At 47.6% G+C, this 22,721-nt stretch overlaps 1 protein-coding gene across 1 annotated transcript in view; it reads right to left on the reverse strand.

Annotated features, from left to right (window-relative positions):
- Positions 1-244: 244 nt before the first annotated feature.
- Positions 245-22,721, reverse strand: part of LOC124551187 (vegetative cell wall protein gp1-like) — an 82,111-nt gene continuing 59,634 nt past the window's right edge. Inside the window, exons 2-3 of the mRNA XM_047126176.1 lie at positions 2,075-2,491; positions 245-267 (exon numbers count right to left, since the gene is read on the reverse strand). Coding sequence (XP_046982132.1) covers positions 245-267; positions 2,075-2,491 — 440 coding nt within the window. The remainder of the gene's footprint in view (positions 268-2,074; positions 2,492-22,721) is intronic.

Consider the following 22,721-nt stretch of genomic DNA (forward strand, 5'->3'; position numbering starts at 1 on the left):
AGCCCCCACAAAATGAAAATAAATAATTAACACCATTATCTCTCTAAAATCTTCCAGTTCCGCAGGGCATGGTGGCCTCAGTATTAAAAGTGTGCAGACAAAGTGTGTGTCTACCTCTGTCTGTAGCCATAAGTAATATAATAGAACCAGGCATCTTCCCAGACAGCTAAAAATAGCTCCGGCAAAACCAATCTTTAGAAAAGTATTATTATATTATTAAGAAAAGCAGCCTAGATATTCTGTGCTATGATGGCTTCCCACCACTACCTGTCAAATATGAGAAGTATTACAAACATTTTCATAATGCCCTATCGGATTTCAGTGAAGTATGTATGAAGAGAGCAGCAAAAGAAACTGTTGACATTTGCCAATCTACTGACATTTTTGCTGAATTGGATGGCTTCTGGGGGAAGAGAGGCCATACATGGGTTGTCAGTTACCTCTGTAGATACAGGCAAGGTGCTGGACTATGAATGTCTGATGAATCACTGCCAAGGTTGTGCCAATAAGGTAAATGAACACAGATGTGACAAAAACTATGAAGGTTTCAGTGGTGGTATGGTATGGAAAGCAGTAGTCTCTATTTTTAGTAGGTCAATTGCTAAACACATGTGTGCAATACACTCACTACCCTGGTGTGGTGACTCTAAAAGCTTCAAAAGTATTGTGGCTGCTAAATCCTAAGGTGAAAACAGAATGTAAAGGAAATGTGCAGAAGAGAATGAGGCAAGACTTAGGAAACTTTGCAATGAAAAAGACAGGAAAAAAAAAAACTGTTTGATGGCAAGGTAACTGGTGGACAAGGCAGGCTCAACAAATCAGAAATAGAAAAGCTCACAGAATATTATGCTGTTGCCATCAGGAGAAACAGTGAAAATGTCAGGGAGATATTTGTTAATTTTAAATACACCCAAGATCAATGCGATTTAACAGTGTTCCCCTTTCAGGCCACAAATCAGTGTCCATAATGTATGCTAATAGGATCAGCTCTGTCACTCCTAGTGGTGCATTGTCCAATTCAAAAATGGTGACCACTAGGCCAATGAATGAAAGAACAATTGACAAGTTCAAGGCTTGGTTTTGCCAGAAAAATGATAGTAATATTTGTGTATCAAATAATGCGACAGCTAAGGTAATGTTTGAATATTTCTTCAACTCATTTCTACAAACATTCAATGACGGTATTCCCATTAGAAGATTTAAGATAACAGACAGTGGCTGTAAAAAAAAAGGGGGCCGAAAAAGAAAAATACCTGGTACACAAAAACGCTGTACGATATGAAGGGTCATGTAAGGACTCTGTTAGATATATACAAAACTACTATGACTGATAATGTAAAATCCTCATATGTAAGATTTTGTGGCGGCGTTCGTAGCGACAAACAATTCGCTGTAGAAACAGCTTACGAAGTCACCGCCACACTTTTAATAGCGGGCCGACCGGTCCGCTGGAACAGTGAACAGAAAGATGAAAACCCAAACACTCTGATTAAATAAAAGTCGGTACTTATCTTTATTAACGAAGATACAGAAACACAGTAGTGAACTACGTGTCTACAGAGATCTGTCTAGTTCGAGTCGGAGTGGCTAGGTCAGTGTCGGCTGACGACAAACAACAACTCTGCTGCGATGAACACACAACTGACTAGCAAGTACACAATTCGGTGGTGAGTATACAACTGAGCGGCGAATACAGAACTGTCCTAGCGCTCGCGACTCCAGCGCTTAAGAAACCAGAAGCCAGCGGTGGCGCGCGCAGACTTGCGGCGATTTCCTGTCTCGCTGGCGCTGCTTATGCGGACGGCGTCCGGACTTTGATGCTGCCAACCTTTTGGCAGTGGGCTCGGGTGGCATTACTGGCTAGGATATAACACTCCTCCCCCCCAAATCGCCGCACCGTCGTTGAATAATGACGTGGCGAGCGTCGACGGCGGGGGAGGGGTCTGGCCGCAGGCGTAGCGGATGAGACCGGGGCGGAGACTGTTGTCAGTGGCAGTCCCCGGTCCGCACCCCAGCATTGGCTGCGCGGGGCCTCGGGGAAACACCGACTGAAAACCGAGGTCAGGGTGCACGCCTGTGACCACGGGCGCAGCTTCTGGTACTGGACGCGACGGGGCGTCGGGACCCACGAAGAGAGGCAGCGTCTCCTGACGCTGCGTCGACGGCTGCTGAGTGGGCGCCGGACAAGGCGCTGCGGTGTCAGACTCCTTGGGGGTGCCCAAGGAAAGCGGCTGCAGGACAGGCTGCACAGCCACCGCTTGGGAAGGCGGCCTGGCTGAGGGGTCGACGTCCATCAGCTCCGAAGGCGGTGGCGACTGAAGAGGGACTGCAGGCGCCGGAGCGACCACCTGGGGCGCTCCCGGATGAAGCTGCGCGGGAGGCATCAACGGGACGGGCTGTCGGCGTGGTAGCGGCGACGGCTGCTGCTGCTGCTGCCCTGGGGGCGGCAGCGAAGTCGGAAGGCGCGGCTGGAACCCGCCGCGGACCAAATCTGTGGACAAAGAACGAGCGGCAGAATCCGGGCGGCCAGCGCAGCGCAACTGGTTCTGATGCCTCCTGTGCACCCCAGTAGCACCTTGAACAGTATAAAAACCGCGACCCTGGACACTTATCACGGTACCACGTTCCCAACGACGGCGACCATGATAAACTCTGAAAAAAACGGCGTCGTTGCGCTGAAAACACGTGCGATGCTCAGAAGCGGCGGGTCGATCCGGGGGGTGCAACAACCGTAGTAGGGTGCGATGACGACGGCAGTGGAGAAGCTCCGCAGGCGAAGGGCCGTCGCGTGGCGTGGTCCGGTACGACGACAGGAACGTGATGAGGGCCTGCTGACGGGAGTGCGTAGCACGAAGGCGGTCCATATGATCCTTGAATGTGCGTACAAAACGTTCCGCTGCACCATTCGATTGAGGGTGGAACGGCGGAGTAAGAACATGGCGAATGCCATTGGCAGAACAAAAACTTTCAAATTCAGCAGAGGTAAATTGTGGACCATTGTCAGACACTAAAACTTCTGGAAGACCCTCAATACAAAAAACTGAAGTCAACGCCTGTATAGTTTGTGCAAACGTTGTAGACTGCATGGGCACAACAAACGGAAAATTACTAAATGCATCTATCACGATGAGCCAACGAGAATTCCAATATGGACCAGCGAAATCAATATGTACTCGCTGCCAGGGACCGGCAGGGCGTGCCCACTCAAAATAGCATTGAGGCGGAGCAGCTTGGTGTTCGGCACATGTCGAACAATCTGTAGACATCTGCGTAATCTGCTTATCAATGCCGATCCATGTACAATGACGGCGGGCAAGCTGCTTGGTGCGGACCACTCCCCAATGACCTTGATGCAACAAGTCGAGGACCTTGGATTGGAGCACTTGGGGAACCACTACACGAAGCTGGTCATTCTCGGTGCGTAACAGCAAAACTCCGTGCGAAACAGACAACAGATGACGTTGCGGATAATAGCGACGAACCACAGGATCCGATATGTCCTTTGCCTTGGACGGCCAACCACGTTGAACAAAACGTAATAGTAAACTCAGATGAGGATCCGTAGCTGTCTCACGTGCCACCTGACGATAATCAATCGGAAAATCCCGGAGGGATTGATGCTCAATCTGATGGCAAGAGTTGTCAGAGGAATCGAAGACATCATCCGCAGCAATCGGCAATCTAGAAAGCGCGTCAGCGTTTGCATGCTGAGCTGTAGGGCGATACAGTATCTCATACTGGTATTGTGATAACAAAAGAGCCCAACGTTGTAGTCTCTGAGCTGTCCGCTGAGGAACTGGTTTAGACGGATGAAACAGTGACGTCAGGGGCTTGTGATCTGTTACTAAATAGAATGGTCTACCATAGAGGTAGTGGTGGAATTTTGTGACACCGAACACAATAGCCAACGCTTCCTTGTCCAATTGGCTATAATTACACTGAGCTTTGTTTAGCAATTTAGATGCGAACGCAATAGGACGTTCGGTGTTACTGACTCGGTGAGACAACACAGCACCGAGGCCGAAAGAAGAGGCATCACAAGCTAACACCAGAGGCTTGTTAGGGTCGTAATGGACCAGACAACGATCATTCAATAAGCCTCTTTAAGCTGCTGAAAGGCTGATTGGCAATCAGCTGACCACACAAACGGAACATTCTTACAGCGGAGACAATGCAACGGTGCAGCAATCTGCGATGCATTAGGTATAAACCTAATATAATATGTCAATTTGCCAAGAACTGCTTGCAATTCATGCAGATTGCGAGGGGCGGGCAAATCACGAATAGCTGCTAAATGTGACTGGGAGGGATGAATGCCTTGAGTATTAATAACATGTCCCAGATACTCCATCTCCGTAAGGAAAAATGAACATTAATCGATGTTGCAACGTAGGCCTGCCTGAGACAACACTGTAAACAAACACTCCAAATTACGGAAATGCTCAGCAGGCGTCCGACCGGACACAACAATATCATCTAAATAGTTGCAACACGATGGCACATTAGCCAGAAGTTGTGACAAAAAACGCTGAAAAACAGCTGGAGCTGACGCACAACCAAAAGGCAAACGCAGAAAACGGAACAACCCCAACGACGTGTTTATGACAAAATACTGTTGTGATTGCTCGTCGAGGGGCAATTGCAAATATGCTTCACGGAGATCAATTTTGGAAAAGAAACGAGCTTCCCCTAACTTATCCATCAGCTCGTCCGGTCTAGGCAAAGGAAAAGAATCAATGACAGTCTGAGGATTAACTGTCGACTTAAAATCAGCACACAAACGTGACTTGCCAGACGGTTTCTTTATAATAACTAAGGGAGAAGCCCACTGGCTCACTGAAACGGGTTGAATAACGCCGTTGTTTTGCCAACGACGAAGTTCATCTGCTACAGGTGCCCGGAGGGCGTGAGGCACTGGACGAGCACGAAAAAATCGAGGCTGAGCATTATCTTTTAACGTAATATGAGCAGCAAAGTTCGCAGCACAACCTAGTTCGTCTTTAAATATGTCACTGTATTGTTTACACAAATCGGTTATGCTGTCTTGAGGAACAACAACAGAATTAATTTGCAACACATTGTCTTGGATAGACAGGCCAAACAAGTCAAAACAGTCTAATCCGAAAATGTTTACACTGTTTGTAGCGCGGAGCACTGTCAATGAAACTGTTTTTGTATTGCCACGGAATGTGGCTGGCACGCTACATACACCTAACACAGGAATTTGTTCTCCACTATAAGTAGCCAAAGAATGTTTTGCCGCTGAAAGTTTAGGGCGGCCGATAGCCGCATACGTAGCACTATTTATGACAGTCACAGACGCACCTGTGTCTAATTGAAAATTGAAGGTCTTATCCTGGATGCGTAGCTTCACAAATAGTTTATTACACTGTCTCTGGATCGGTGCAGTGGAGGCGGAAGACACAAAATCAGCGCGTTTAGCGCGTGTTCGCTGCGTACGACAACTCGTGGGTTGGGCGGGTGGAACAACAACTCCCGCTTCACTTGCAGTCTGTACATTACTTTTTACAGCGTTTGAATTACGCCTGGGTCGCATAGCAGAGGGCTGGGTGGGTGGCTTATTGCGAACAAGTTTATTACCCACACGAACCGTGGAAGAGTCTTTAAACGCGACCTTCTGGGTGGGCTGGCTTTGAAGAACATGAATATCCATGGGCTGGGCAGCACTAGAATTGTTCTTGCGTTTACGCAAACAAACAGTCTGGATGTGTCCTTTCCTTTGACAAAAGTGACAAACCGCGTTTCTCAACGGGCAACGTTCACGAGGATGAGCAAGAACACACTTAGGGCAAGACTTAACTCTATCATTTTGCACACGCGGCTGACGAATGTGTTTAACATGACGCGGCCGGCTAGTGTTTACAGTCTGACTCTGCCGGTGGGGCCGCGGGCGTGACATAACTTGCTTAGCACAGGCAATTTGAGAAATACATGGCTGATCTAACTGACACTCAGCATAGTCAAAAGTATCTTGGGCTTCAATGATGTTCATCACAGTCTCTAATGACGGGTCAGGCAACTTTAAGATAGCAGCACGAATACGAGAATCTGCAATGTTTTGAGTAATAGCGTCTCGTAACATGACATCACTGTAGGAAGCTCCACACACACAATTAAATCGGCACTGACGGGTGAGGCCACGTAAATCTGTTAACCACTGTTTATTAGATTGATGAGGCAGTTTCTTTAATCTGAAGAACTTGAATCTGGCTGCTGCCACATGAACTCGCGACTCGAAATACTCAGCAAGCTTGTTAACAACAACGTCACGGTCTAAAGCTTCTGGCTTGGATTCCGGGAACAACTTACAAAGTAGTCGATAGACTTCCACGCCTGCAGTGGAAATTAAATAAAGCTGCCGCTCAGTACCCGTGATTTTGTAGACTGTCATGTGCGCCTGCAACTGCGCGAAATATTCTCGCCATTCTTCTCTTGATGCATCAAAAGCACGGAAAGGTGGTGCTGCCTGTGCTTGTTCCTTTTGTGTTGGAGGATTAGCCGCTTGTTTGGCGATTGCTTCCACCAGATTTTGTATTTGCTGACTCTGTAACAAGATCAACTGTTGTAATTCGGCAGACATAGTGAACACAAATTAAACCAGCCCCCAAAAGTTTATCGCTATAATTAGTATAACCAGAAACAAGTTGAACCAGCCCTGCACACGAGTTCGGAAGCCCTCGTCGCCAGTTTTGTGGCGGCGTTCGTAGCGACAAACAATTCGCTGTAGAAACGGCTTACGAAGTCACCGCCACACTTTTAATAGCGGTCCGACCGGTCCGCTGGAACAGTGAACAGAAAGATGAAAACCCAAACACTCTGATTAAATAAAAGTCGGTACTTATCTTTATTAACGAAGATACAGAAACACAGCAGTGAACTACGTGTCTACAGAGATCTGTCTAGTTCGAGTCGGAGCGGCTAGGTCAGCGTCGGCTGACGACAAACAACAACTCTGCTGCGATGAACACACAACTGACTAGCAAGTACACAATTCGGTGGCGAGTATACAACTGAGCGGCGAATACAGAACTGTCCTAGCGCTCGTGACTCCAGCGCTTAAGAACCCAGAAGCCAGCGGTGGCGCGCGCAGACTTGCGGCGATTTCCTGTCTCGCTGGCGCTGCTTATGCGGACGGCGTCCGGACTTTGATGCTGCCAACCTTTTGGCAGCGGGCTCGGGTGGCATTACTGGCTAGGATATAACATAAGATGATTATAAAAAAGTAATTATTGAAGTTAAAAAGACACACAATGCCCAATGCACTGAGAGTGCTAACAATAAATGTAAAGCTGCTTGGAACATCATAAACAGTGCTGTCAAAGAACAACATAAGGTCAAACTCAGCATCTCTTCACAAGAGTTCAGAGAGTATTTTATTAAATCTGTGGAGGAATTAAGCAATTGCATTAGTAAGCCTAATAAAAGTGCAGCTGAACTGTTAGAAAGAAACTATCATGGAACAGCCTATGATAACACTCTCACTTTCTCTGAGGTTACACCTAATACAGTATTGAAAATAGTAAGGAACTTCAAATCATTAGCTAGTGTTGATATGTCATGCAACTTACTGAAAAAAATAATTGATTCTATTGTGTATCCATTGACGCATTGCACAAAAAATTTATAACAGGGGGCTACTTTCCAGAGCAGCTGAAACTATCTAGGGTGGTCCCTGTCTACAAAAAGGGTAACAAAGGCAACCCTGCAAACTTCAGACCAATATCAATAGTTCCAATCTCGGCCAAAATAATAGAATATATCATATACCATCAGCTGTCAGCTCACTTTGAAAAACTTGGAATATTTAATGAACCACAATATGCTTGGTTGGTTGATTGATTGGGGTTGAAGGGACTAAACAGCAAGGTCATCAGTCCCTTGTTTCAAATGTGGTCCATTCAGATAGTTTGACATCTCAGAAAAGTCATAACGATAAAAGGGAAAAAGACTAAAAAACGTAAAAGTTCAGTCATGTTATCAATGGTAAAAACAAAATGAGGTAAGTCAGCAAGAGCCACCCCAACGCTATGCTAGAGGCTGGAAATATCCCACCTCTGAAGCAGTAGAGGCAAGACCACCTACTATTTAAAAGCGTTCAACTGCTAGAATGTAGAAGTGTCATTGGGAAAAGGAGACTAACCAATTCTAAAAAGTGATAAAAACAGAGTAAAAGGGAAAGAAAAGAGGATCTTGGCCAGGGAGGGGAGTCGGGAATCTCCAAACACAGCTTACAGTGGGAGACATCCCAACCATCACCACCCTGCCCCAACACCAGAGTGAGATTAAAAACCTTAAAACTGAGAATAAAAACCACTTTCACAGAGGAAACAGAGAACCAGTTTGACCATCCGGGAATCGTCAGCCAACATTAAAGGTAAAGTGCGGGAAAGTCTGTACTTAGTATGCAGACCCAAAAGAAGGGGGCATTCCACCAAAATGTGGGCTATGACTGGAAGGCTCCACAACCACAAAGTGGGGGTGGTTCATTATGCAAAAGAAAACCATAGGTCAGCCTGGTATGGCCGATGTGGAGACGACACAGGGTGGTTGAGGCCTTTTGGGAGAGGTGGAAGGAAGAACGCCATGGGACAGGTGTCACATTAATCGCACTAAGTTTATTAGACAGGGAGGTAGCCTCCCAGAGATGGCCCACGATTGCGCGAAGTGGGATTTGATGTGAAGCCGTAAATCCGCTGTAGGAGGGGGTTACAGAGAAGGGGGTAAGTGACTGCTCCCCCAGCCAAACGATCAGCAAGCTCATTAGCTGGGATACCCACATGGCCAGGGACCCAAAGGAAGTCAGCGGAACAAGCAGCATGGTGAAGATCAGCAAGATGGTCATGGGTGGTTGAGACCAAGGGATGGCAGGAAAAACACTGGTAGATAGCCAGAAGGCCACTCATTGAGTCCGTACATAACAAAACGAGGTTGTGTTGGGACTGTTTAATAAAGGTAAGGGCCTGGGAAATTGCCATCAATTCGGCAGTAAAAACCCCACATATAGGTGGCAGCAGATGATTTTCCATGCCAACAGAGGACGTGAAGGCATATCCCACACTATCAGCAGATTTACAGCCATCGGTGTGAAAAACAACAGCATCCCGAAACTCCTATAAAATTCGTCGGAAAAAACAGTGGGACACCATCGGGGGAACGGAATCTTTCAGACCTCGGCAGAGATCCATCCGAATTCGGGGCCGAGGAACTAACCAAGGAGGGGTGTTGGGGAGAGAGTGTGAGAGACAGGACGAAGAAGAAAGCTGAAAATCACAGCGAAGAGACGCAAGGCAGAGCCCAACTGGTAAACCTGCCCGAGGGCGGGAATCAGGTGGGTGACGTCCATGGTCTGGGAACAGGATAAAATAGGAAGGATGAGTGGTAGAGGAACGGAAAGCGATCGCATAAGAAACCAGAAATTGGGACCGCCGAACAGAAAGGGGGGGGGGGGCGGGGGGGGAAGGGGGATCCTAGCTTCAAACAGGAGACTATCAACAGAGCTAGTAGGGAAGGCACCGTGGCCAAATGGATACCATGATGGTGGACCAGATCCAGCTGGTGCAGTGTGGAAGGAGCAGCCGAACCATAAACTTGACAACCATAGTCCAATTGAGACAGCATTAAAGCCCAATAAAAGCGGAGAAGGATGGAGCGGTCTGCACGCTAAGAGGTGTGGGCAAGGAAGCAAAGGACATTGAGTTTACCTTCAAAAGTCTGATATGAGGCAGCCAAGTGAGCTTTTTGTCGAAAAGAAGACCCAGGAAACAAAACTGTGGGACCACAGGTAATCATTGCACATTGAGATAGAGCTCTGGATCGGGGTGGATCGTAGTATGGTGACAGAAGTGGACCACCCATGATTTTAAAGGAGAGAATTGAAACCCGTGTGAGAGGGTCCATGTAGAGGCACGCCGTATAGCTCCCTTGAGCTGCCATTCTGCAGAGGCCATTGAAGAGGAACTAACCCAAATGCAGAAATCATCCACATACAGAGCAGGGGTGAGCATAGGACTGACAGAGGCCACAAGTCCATCAATAGCAATGAGGAAAAGAAGTACACTCAATACGGAACCCTGTGGGATGCCATTCTCCTGGGCCCATGGAGAACTAAAAACAGTACCAACCCGAAACCTGAATGACCGATGGAACAGAAACTGGCAGATAAAAATCGGGTGTGGGACCCGAAGACCCGACTCATGAAGTGTAAGAAAGATGTGATGGCGCCAAGCCATGTCATAGGCCTTGTGAAGGTCGAAAAATACTGCAACCAAATGGCGGTGCTGGGAAAAAGCCTGCCGAACTGCGGATTCCAAGCGAAGTAAATGATTGATAGATCGTCCCTCTCGGAAGCCACACTGGTATGGGGACAATAGATCCCGAGGTTCGAGGACCCAATTGAGCCAATGGGATACCATCCGTTCAAGTAATTTGCGTCAGACTAACTGGCCGATAGCTTTCGACAAACAGGGGGTTATTACCAGGTTTAAGGACAGGAACCATGATGCTACCCCTCCACTGAGAAGGGAAGTCACCCTGGAGCCAAATACAGTTAAACACCCGGATAAGATGTTGCCATTGTGGAGCACTGAGATGTTGAAGCAGTTGATTATGAATGGAGTGTGGGCCAGGGGCCGTATCATGAGAAGAAGAAAGTGCAGAAAGAAGTTCGCATTCAGTAAAAGGTTCATTGTAAGATTCTGACTGACAAGGGGTTGGTTGGTTTGTGGGATGAAAGGGACCAGACTGCGATGGTCATCGGTCCCTTTTTCCAAATACTCAAAACACCCACAGAGAATAAAAATGAGTAACAGAATAGATCACAGACAACACAGAACAAGAGAGCCTTAGACAAAGACCAGACAAGACAAACTAAAATCACACAGAGTGTGATGGTGGTTGGCCGACCATAGAAACAAAAAAAGGAAAAGCCAACCACTGAGAAACGCATTAAAAACTCAGATTAAAATCGTAGGCCAATGGCCAGAATCAACACAAAAGAACATAAAAAACACTCAGAGTAAACGATAAAAACCCCCTGCCCGAATAAAACGTAAAACTAAGCCAACCATAACAGGGTCATCAGATAAAAGGGCAGGGAGCATATCAGGCAGTGCAAATGTCTGCCTGACCACCGCTAAAAGAGGGCAGGCCAACAAAATGTGGACCACTGTCAAAGCCGCCCCGCAGCGAGACAGAGGAGCGTCCTCCCGACGCAGTAAGTAACTGTGTGTCAGCCGGGAGTGGCCAATGCGAAGTCGACAAAGGACGACTGAGTCCTGGTAGTTGGCTCGCATGGATGACCGCCACACAGTTGTCGTCTCCTTAATGGCACGGAGTTTATTGGGCGTGATCCGACCGCGCCATTCAGTGTCCCAAAGCGAGAGAACTTCGCGGCCTAAGACTGCCCGCAAATCAGTCTCTGGGAGACCAATGTCCAGGATGGGTTCACGAGTGGCCTGTTTGGCCAGGCGGTCAACATGTTCATTGCCTGGGATACCGACATGACCGGCGCTCCACACAAAGACCACAGAATGGCCGCAACGGGCAAGAGTATGCAGGGACTCCTGGACAGCCATCACCAGACGAGAACGAGGGAAACACTGGTCGAGAGCTCGTAAACCGCTCAGGGAATCGCTACAGATAACAAAGGACTCACCTGAGCAGGAGTGGATATACTCTAGGGCATGAGAGATGGCGACCAGCTCAGCAGTGTAAATGCTGCAGCCAGCCGGCAAGGAACGTTGTTCGGAATGATCCCCTAGAGTTAGCGCATAACCGACTCGACCAGCGACCATCGAGCCGTCGGTGTAAACAACTCCAGAGGCCTTATACGTGGCCAAGATGGAATAAAAGTGGCATCGGAAGGCCTCCGGAGGGACTGAGTCCTTCGTGCTCTGTGCCAAATCGAGCCGAAGGCAAGGGCGACGCACACACCATGGGGGCGTGCGCAGAGGTGCCCGGAAAGGAGGTGGAACTGGGAAAAACCCAAGCCCAGAGAGTAGCTCTTTGACGCGTACGGCGATCGGACAACCCGACCGGGGCCGACGGTCTGGCAGATGGACGACTGACTGCGGGAACAGGACACGGTAATTTGGATGCCCGGGCAAGCTAAAAACATGGGCAGCATAAGCAGCCAGTAATTGTTGGCATCGGAACCGCAGTGGAGGGACACCTGCCTCCACTAGTATGCTGTCCACAGGGCTGGTGCGGAAAGCACCAGTGGCAAGGCGTATCCCGCTGTGGAGAACTGGGTCCAGCACCCACAACGCAGATGGGGATGCTGAGCCATAAGCCAGGCTCCCATAATCCAGACGGGACTGGATTAACGCCTGGTAGAGCCGCAACAGGGTAGATCGGTCGGTGCCCTAGCGGGTGTGGCTCAAGCATCTCAGAGCGTTTACATGCCGCCAACACCCCTGTTTAAGCTGCCGGATATGAGGCAGCCAAGTCAACCGGACATCGAAAACCACCCCCAAAAACATGTGTGATTCCACCACTGAAAGAAGTTCGCCGGCAAGATAAAGCCGCGGCTCCGGGTGGACAGTACGTCGCTGGCAGAAATGCATAACGCAGGTCTTGGCTGCCAAAAACTGGAACCCATGAGCTACAGCCCAAGACTGCGCCTTGCGGATAGCGCCCTGTAGCTGACGTTCAACAGCTGCAATGCCAGTAGAGCTGTAGTAAAGGAAGAAGTCGTCAGCATACAGGGAAGTGGAGACAGAATTTCCCACAGCCGCAGCGAGCCCGTTAATGGCTATTAAAAACAGGCAGACACTTAAAACAGAACCCTGTGGCAAACCGGTCTCCTGACGTGGGAGGAACTATATGAGGCCGCGACTTGCACGTGGAAGGTACAATACGACAGAAAATTTCTGATAAAGATCGGCAGGTGGCCCCGAAGACCCCATCCATGAAGCATAGAAAGGATGTGATGACGCCATGTCGTATTGTACGCCTTCTGCATGTCGAAAAAGACAGCGACCAGGTGCTGACGGCGGGCAAAGGCAGTACGGATGGCCGACTCCAGGCTCACCAGATTGTCGGCGGCGGAGCGGCCTTTACGGAACCCACCCTCAGACGGAGCCAGAAGGCCCCGAGACTCCAGTACCCAATTCAAGCGCCAGCTCACCATCCGTTCAAGCAACTTGCAAAGAACGTTGGTGAGGCTTATGGGACGGTAGCTGTCCACCTCCAGAGGGCTCTTTCCAGGTTTCAAAACGGCGATGACAACGCTTTCCCGCTGTTGCAACGGAAACTCCCCCTCAACTCAAAGACGGTTGTAAAGATCGAGGAAGCGTCGCTGGCAGTCCACTGAAAGGCGTTTCAGCATCTGACAGTGGATGCCATCTGGCCCAGGAGCGGTATCAGGGCAAGCGGCTAGGGCACTGCGAAATTCCCACTCACTGAATGGAGCAGTGTAAGATTCTGGATGGTGGGTGCGAAACGAGAGGCTCCGACGTTCCAGCCGCTCTTTAATGGAGTGGAAGGCCTGGGGGTAATTCGCAGAAGCGGAACTCATAGCAAAATGTTTTGCTAAGCAGTTTGCAATGACGTCAGAGTCAGTACAAACTGCTCCATTCATTCAGTGAGAGCGCAGGGACGCTGACAGGGGTCCGATAGCCGTAGACGCGTCGAATCTCGGCCCAGACCTGTGATGGAGTGACATGGAGGCCAATGGTGGACACATACCGCTCCCATCACTCCTTCTTGCCTTGGCGGATAAGGAGGCGGGCCCGCGCACGCAGCCGTTTGAAGGCGATAAGGTGGTCTATGGAGGGATGTCGCTTGTGACGCTGTAGCGCCCGCTGGCGATCTTTAATCGCTTCAGCGATCTCAGGCGACCACCAAGGCACAGCCCTCCGCCGAGGGGACCCAGAAGAATGGGGAATGGCAGATTCGGTGGCAGTAACGATGCCGGTGGTGACTGATTGAACCACCGCATCAATGTCGTCACTTGAGAGAGGCTCAATAGCGGCAGTGGAGGAAAACAAGTCCCCATCAGCCTTATTCATAGCCCATCTGCTGGGGCGCCCAGAAGAGTGACGTTGTGGCAGTGACAGAAGGATCGGAAAGTGGTCACTGCCACACAGGTCGTCATGCACACTCCATTGGACAGACGGTAAGAGGCGAGGGCTACAGATCGAAAGGTCGATGGCGGAGTATGTGCCGTGCGCCATGCTGAAGTGTGTGAAGGAACCATCACTTAAGAGTGAAAGATCGAGCTGTGCCAATAAATGCTCAATGGTGGCGCCTCGACCTGTCGCCACTGACCCACCACACAGAGGGTTATGGGCGTTGAAGTCGTCCAGTAAGAAGAAAGATGACGGCAATTGGGCTATCAGCGCAGCCAGGACATGCTGCGCGACATCACCCTCCGGTGGAAGGTAAAGACTGCAGACTGTAACAGCTTGCGGCATCCACACCCGAACAGCGACAGCCTCTAAAGCTGTTTGTAGAGGGACAGACTCGCTGTGAAGAACGTTAAGGACATAGATGCAGACGCCACCAGACACCCTTTCATAAGCTGCTCGGTTCTTATAATAACCCCGATAGCCACGGAGGGCGGGGGTGCGCATTGCCGGAAACCAAGTTTCCTGCAGATCAATGCAGAGGAAAGGATGAAGGCTGATAAGTTGGCGGAGCTCAGCTAGATGGTGGAAGAAACCGCTGCAGTTCCACTGGAGGATGGAATTGTCCACGGCTGAGAAAGGCGTGACGGGACTGGGAAGGCAGATTACGCCGTTGGGTCACCTGCTGCATCCGATTGAGCACCTGTGCTAGTGCTATCCATAGCGTCTGAGGGACTGGCGAGATCGAGGTCCTCAGCGGACGCCAGAATCTTCACCTCGTCCTCAGACGCAGAGCTTATAGGAAGCGGCGGGACGGGTGCCACCGCAATGTCGGTATTCTTGGGGACGTTCTTCTGTTTCTGTTTCTGTTTCCCTCGTTGTGCCTTCTGTGGTTCAGGCTTGGAGGGCTTCACAGGGTCAGCCTCAGGGACGGACGACGACCGTGAGGCCCTACGACCAGGGACTGGTGGTTGTTTGAGCCACTTGCGGGTGTCTGCTGTGCCGCTGGTCAGAAATTGCGAAGGGAGGTCCCCAAGGGACCCCTTCCTTGCGAGAGTAGCCGAAGAAGTCTTACGCTTCTCCGGCTGGGAAGGGGGAACTGATGTCCCCGATTGTTGGGGGGGGGGGTGTTGCTCCTGAAGTAGATGGAGCAGGAGCAACAGGTTGTGAAGTGCCCCCCACAAGCAAGGGGGCTGGTGGATGCTGACCGCTCTGAGAGCCGATTCGTGATGATGGGAGAACCGCCGTTGCAGCAGCGGCGTAGGTCGACGTCATTGCCACAGGACGGAGCCGCTCGTATTTCCGTCTAGCCATGGGGTAGGTCAGGCGGTCCAGGGTCTTATACTCCATTATCTTCCTTTGTTTCTGGAATATCCTACAGTCCGGCGAGCAGGGGGAATGGTGTTCTCCGCAGTTAACACAGATAGGAGGCGGGGCACATGGAGTATCGGGATGCGAAGGACGTCCACAATCCCGACACGTGATGCTGGAAGTACAGCGAGATGACATGTGCCCGAACTTCCAGCATTTAAAACACCGCATCGGAGGAGGGATATATGGCTTCACATCGCAACGGTAAACCATCACCTTAACCTTTTTGGGTAAGACATCACCCTCAAAGGCCAAGATGAAGGCACCGGTGGCTACCTGATTATCCCTCGGACCCCGACGGACGGCCGGACGAAGTGAACACCTCGTCGTTCTAGGTTGGCGCATAGTTCATCGTCGGTCTGCAGAAGAAGATCCCTGTGCAATATAATATCCTGGACCATGTTTAAACTTTTATGGGGAGTGATGGTGACAGAAACATCCCCCAACTTGTCACAAGTGAGCAACCTCCGTGACTGGGCAGAGGATGCTGTTTTGATGAGAACCAACCCAGAGCGCATTTTGGACAAGCCCTCCACCTCCCCGAACTTGTCCTCTAAATGCTCCACAAAAAACTGAGGCTTAGTTTGCATAAAAGATTCACCATCGACCCGCGTACAGACAAGGTACCGGGGTGAATAATCTCCACTGCTGTCTTTAGCCATGCGTTCCTCCCATGGAGTGGCCAGGGAGGGAAATGATCTTGGATTGAATTGCTTGCCGCTGAGGTTTGACCTCGATCGCTTAGAGACTGCTGGTGGAGGCCCACCAGCGAGAGATGATGTACCACACTTCATTGCGGGTCATCCGCCCTGATGCCACCCACTCCGACCAGGGGCTCTCCCCACGGGCGCCACCCAGCCACAGCAAAGACCACCTGGCAGGATGGCCTTTGCTGGGAGTCCCGATGCCCCAGAGGGATAGGCATCTACTACTCGGCATACGTGGGGAGGTAGCAGCTCAGGCATCAGCAGTGCGATCCCTGTGTAGTCAGGGGGCTACCACCAAGAGGGTACATGATGACCCCACCACAACGGACTGGCTACCGTGCTGGATGTCGGGTGTTGAATATCCATATGTGTCAGGAGGGCAAAGATGGAAGTTCATAATGGAGGGCATGTATGCTGCCCGGAACACACAGCAGCTGATGTGGCTGGAAGCACGGTGTAAGGCCAACTCCATGACAATATTGGGTGTGCCAGATCGTAGGGCAAGATGGATATATAATACACCACATAAGGCGTCCTTCCCCAAATGGTACGCACTAACAGAAAATTTTGAAAGGTAGTGGTCAAACCCCTTAGGGGACCATCACATTAAGGCCGAAACGTTTGAGACTCCTTTTAGTCGCCTCTTACGACAGGCAGGAATACCACAGGCCTATTCTTACCCCCGAACCCGCAGGGGGAAACAAGGGGTAAAACATAAGACGGAAGCTCCGGCCTGCTGTTTCTGGTCAACGAAAGCAGCCAGATAGGAGGCTGATGCTGATGCTGTTGCAAAATGCGTCACAAGATGTTCCGCGAGACTCAATGGGTCTGTGCAAAGGCCATTCGGGAGGTGAAGGCCCGGGAGGGTAGGCTGACAATGGCAACCTTGGAGAGAACGAAGTGTAGCCCATACCCGTGACATAGGGACAGTAGAACCGAGGGAAGAAACAAAGCTTTCCCAACACATCTGTTTGCTCTGTTTGATTAAGTAATGGGCAGGCGTTTAAAGGTAATAACGTTGGCAATGGGTAGGTGCCTCTTAAGGTGTTGTAAAGCTTGATGGCGGATACAGATGGCAAGGGCAATGGGCGTACTCCACCACGGGACTTGCCGGAGGCAAAATGGTCCAGATGAGCACGATACAGCAAGGCTAGCAGTGTGAACAATTGCGTCAGACACGTCATGCAGGACGTCATCAATACAACCCGACAAAGAGGGAGAAAAAACAACCTGTGCAGTATATAGAGGCCAATAAGTGCATTGGAAAAACCAACGAGGTAACCTGTCCATCAGGGAGCAGGAAGGGAGTGAGAGAATCAATGGGAAATGGTCACTATCACAAAGGTCATCGTGTGGTGACCAGTGTAATGAAGGGAGGAGGGAGGGGGAGAGAAGAAAGAGAAAGATCAATGGCAGAAAAGGTATCATGACCGGCACTGAAATGAGTAGGGGAGCCATCATTAAGAAGGCACAGGTCGTGGTCTGCAATAAATTGGTTTATAAGAAGACCTCGTCTAGATGGAAAGGCACTGCCCCACAAAGGATGATGAGCATTAAAATCCCCAAGGAGGAGGAAGGGAGGAGGAAGTTGCCGAAGAAGGGTGGTTAAGGCAGCAGGTGTAAGAGTCCTGTCAGGAGGGAGATAAAGATTGCAAACCATGACCTCAAACTCCAGGTGGACCCTAAAAGCAACTGCTTCCAATGTAGTTTGAAGAGGAATCCATGTGCTAGCAACATCCGTATGGACCAACGTACAAACACCACCAGAGGCCAGCAGGAGGTTGAACTGATTTTGATAGAAAACAAGGAACCCACAGAGGGTCGGTGAGTGATAATCAGTAAAATGAGATTCCTGTAGAACCACACAAGCTGCAGAGTAAGATGAAATAAGGGATTTCAACTCCTGAAGGTGACGGTAATATCCATCACAATTCCATTGGATAACCACAGACTGATGATTCAAATGGGGGTTGAACAGGCTAAAGCCAGTCATGCTGCCAAGTCACCACCCGTCACCGACAAGAAGGGGGCAACATACATGAACAACAGGTCAGAATCAGGTTGCGAAGGTGGGGATGAGACCTCTGGTGACAGCAGAGGCTCCTTGTCCCGGGACTAATGTTTCTTCATCTTTTCTGTTTGAGATCGAGGAGGGCTGTGCGGCATAAAGGAGCCAGCTGCAGTAGGATCGGGAACAGAAAGAGATTGGGCAACCTGGGGGCCCACAGACTGTGGCTCTCCCAGCCGTCACGTGGCAGCAGACCTTTGGCCTAGAAGGTGCTAGGAAGGGGTATCCTGAATCACAATATGGATTTAGAAAAAAATTATCAACAGTTGATGCAATAGACACAATAATTAAATATATACTTAGAGTGTTTGAGGAGAAGGGCTATGCTGAGGCCACTTTTTGTGACATGAGTAAAGCATTTGACTGTGTAGGACATGACACACTGCTAAAGAAACTCCATTTCTATAGTATCAGGAATAACAGCCTTAAGCTACCAACATCGTACCTCCAAGACCATAGCCAAATTGTGTGTATTGGCTCAGAAAAGTCTTCTAAGAAACATACTAAGATGGTAGTTCCACATAGCTCTGTCTTGGGACCATTCTTGTTTCTGGTTATAATTAATACCTTACCCTCACTTATAAGTCCCAGTACGGTCCTATTTGCAGGTGACACAATCTTCTTAAACTACAATAATGACCTGAATAAGCTAAAATATTCTGTTGATAATACACTTGCCCAAGCATCATATTGGTTTAACTCAAATGGTTTTCTCCTGACTGAGAATGAAACACAAAACATGTTATTTAGCCCAAGGGACAAAAGCCCTATAAATAATCCCACCTATGTAAAGTTCTTGGGTATATACTCAGATGACAGCTTGTCCTGAGAACAACATATAAAATATATTAGTGTGAAACTGTCTAATTTATTTATTAAGATGTCTTACGAAATATGTACCAGCAGCCTATGTTAAGACTTCTTACTTTGCATTCTTCCAAAGTATTATGTCATATGGACTTATTCTTTGGGTAAACTCGAGCCATGTTCAAAATATATTACTTCTGCAGAAGAAAGCAATCAGAGTCATTACATGTTCCCAACACAAAGCACATTCTGAGCCCTTGTTCGCTGAAAGCAAAATAATGACTGTTATAAATTTATAACAGTCAATAGCTATAAGATTGTGGACCACAAACTATTTAATATGCTTCCGCAGATAGTACGAGACCTTCCAGAATGTGAATTTAAGAAAAAAATTAAATAAGTGTCTTGTTGCCAACCCCTTTTATGAATTAAAAGTGTTCTTTGACTGTGACACGGAATTGTAAATCAACAATGCTTTATTATTCTTCTTACTAATGTAATGACTGTGCTGTACAAAAAAACTTGTCTATTGTACAAAAATTTGTCTATTGCTGTAACGGCCTAATGATAATAAAATTATCTGATCTTATACAAATCTTTGGTTTCAATTTCCCACAAGCAACATTTTTGCATCTTTAGATATCATTATCTTATCCAATATTAAATCCACAAAAATAAAATTTTCATTAATAATAATATAGTGCTTGTCTACACAGTAAACCACATTATTCTAAACTATATTAAATATTTTAAGCTAAATCATGTCATGTCCTTAAATTATTAGAACAACAAAATGACTTCTAAAAAATGAGGCAGCCTGAGACAGTGATCATGTGTGTGATGAAACTTCCTGGCAGATTAAAACTGTGTGCCGAACCGAGATTTGAACTCAGGACCTATGCCTTTCGCGGGCAAGTGCTCTACCAACTGAGCTACCTAAGCATGACTCATGACCCGTCCTCACAGCTTTAATTCCGCCAGTACCTCGTCTCCTACCTTCCAAACTTCACAGAAGCTCTCCTGCGAACCTTGCAGAACTAGCACTCCTGGAAGAAAGGATATTGCAGAGACATGGCATAGCCACAGCCTGGGGGATGTTTCTAGAATGAAATTTTCACTCTACAGCAGAGTGTGCACTGATATGAAACTTAGATGCATTGGTGTGAATGTGTGGGCATATGTTGTCTGATTCAGAAGGCTCTTTGGCCAAAAAGCTTACTTGTTTAGCAGTCTCTTTGTTGTGCCTGACTGCGATTCAACATCTCCACTGTGTTGTGAGTAGCAATCTGTCCTTTTCATAATATTACCAAACTCTTACAAATTGGTAAATATTCCTGACACTGTTTCAACAGGTTAATAATTAACAGAACACTTTTTTTACCTTTTATTTTGAATAGTGTGGAAGTGGAACCTAAAATAAAAATGTGACGTAGTTCAGTATGTAAGATAAAAACCAGTTTTTAATTTTTTCACATAGTGTTTGGTTAAAGTTTCATTCCAATGTGTATTTTAAGTTTCTGAGTTATTAAATTTCAAAATATGAGTAAAAAATATAGACCAAGATGTCCAGAAATTTAAAATTGTACCCTTCACAAAATGAAAAAATGTAGTATCCACACTACACAAGAGTCATTCATCATAGATCATCTACATCTACATACATACTCTGCAAACAACTATTCAGTGCACAGGGTTGCCACAAGTTTCCCCAAGTGAAATTCTCTGATATATCCCTGATTTCCAGCAAGCTTTAGCATTTTTCCCTGATAAATTTTGAGACCTCAAGGGAAAGTAGACATAAGTTGACAAAAAACTGTAAGGACTTCTGTATTTCTAAACATCTGAGCAAAAATCTTAAGTACTAACATCAACATATTTTGTAATTAACTTTTTTTAGACATAGAAAGCAAGCCTAACGGTATATATGTTTCATTAAGACCATTGACGTTATTTTATTTTTAAAAAAATGAAACACATTTGGTGACAAATTTAAAACACCTTCACTTATTTCAGAAATAACCTCAAAAAAGAAGGCCACTTGAAAGAAGTGTGCATCAGGGAAGAGTTGTGTAAACCAACACTACCGGTGATCGCCAATAGAATGTTGGTTCTACTACATTCATTACTGTTGGTTATTAGCCACTGTGTTACTTCTATTATTTTACAGGTACTTTATGGTTTTTCTTTCAAGAAATACATGAGCATATAGCGTACAAACTGCCAGCAATTGCCAGAATTTTCTTCTTCTTATTGTCCACACTTTCTAATATAGAAACTACTTTTTAAGTGCCAAAATGTACTGGAATAAATAAAATGTCTATAAAATGCCACACTGCACAATGTACTTGCGGTGAGACAGTAGCAATCCCTGAAATCCACTGCCCATGGCCTCTGGACTGCCGAGGAGCACTGAAGTCCCGGGTCAATGGATAAAGTCCACCACACTACGCCACACACAAGGGACCTGGCTTGCGGGCAGATCGGTGAAACTAGATCAGACAGGCAGGGATAGCACATTAGTGAGAAATGATGGGCTTCAGGTTGGCAGACCCAATCCTTTAGAGATACCCACAGAAACAGCCTGCGGTTTTGCCTCGTAATGGAAGTCATTTGTGTGTCACAGACACCATGTTGATGAAATGAGACTGCAGTAACCAATCCATGCAACAGATAACTTGTGCAAATACTCAGAGTCAATACTAATGAGGATTGGTAGCAAATCACCGTAAAGATGATTGCTGAGTCACAAGAAGGAACATATAAAACACAATCATGCTCTGACAACTACATTTTTGGCCATAGCCTTTGTCAGAAAATGAGTGCGCACACACACAATCACTCAGACAACTCATGCACACCACCACCTCTGGCCACTGTGTCAACAGTCTCTGAGAATTAGATCCAAACAAACCACTTCTCATGCCTCCCTGTCCCTCGTCAACAGCTGCTAGGCTAGCAGGAAGTCGTGGTGGCAGCACTGACTGCAAGCTGAGTGGAATGGTAGGAAGGGGGGAAGCAGTAAGAATGAGGGAGTAGGGAAGCAGCGCATGTACTAAGTTGCACCCAGTCAGCGACTACAAATGAAATGACATTTGAGTTAACAAACCATTCCATCTACTGAGACAAAAACCAGATTTATTTATTTATTTATTTTTTTCCAGATTTCCCTGACACATTTGAAATTCTCTGATTTTCAGAACTTGTGGCAACCCTCGGTGTATGGCAGAGGGTACCATGTACCACAAGTAGTCGTTTCCATTCCTGTTTCACTTGCAGATAGAGCGAGGAAAACAGCTGTCTATTTCGTCTCTGTACAAGCCCTAATTCCTCATGTCTTATCTTCACAGTCTGTATGCAAAATTATGTTAGTGGCCGTAGGATCGTTCTGCAGTCAGCTTCAAATGTTGGTTCTCTAAACTTTCTCAGTAGTGTTGTTTGAAATGAATGTCTTCTTCCCTCCAGGGATTCCCACTTGAGCTCCTGAAGCATATCAAAAAAACACTTGCATGCTGATCGAACTTACTGGTAACAAATCTAGCAGCTCGCCTCTGAATTGCTTCGATGTCTTTTTTCAATCTGACCTCATGCAGATCCCAAAAGACTCAAACAATACTCAAGAACAGGCCGCACTAGCATCCTATATGAAATCTGCTTTACAGATGAACTACACATTCCTAAAAA

This window comes from Schistocerca americana, chromosome 9 (assembly GCF_021461395.2).
Source record: "Schistocerca americana isolate TAMUIC-IGC-003095 chromosome 9, iqSchAmer2.1, whole genome shotgun sequence".
NCBI lineage: Eukaryota > Metazoa > Arthropoda > Insecta > Orthoptera > Acrididae > Schistocerca > Schistocerca americana.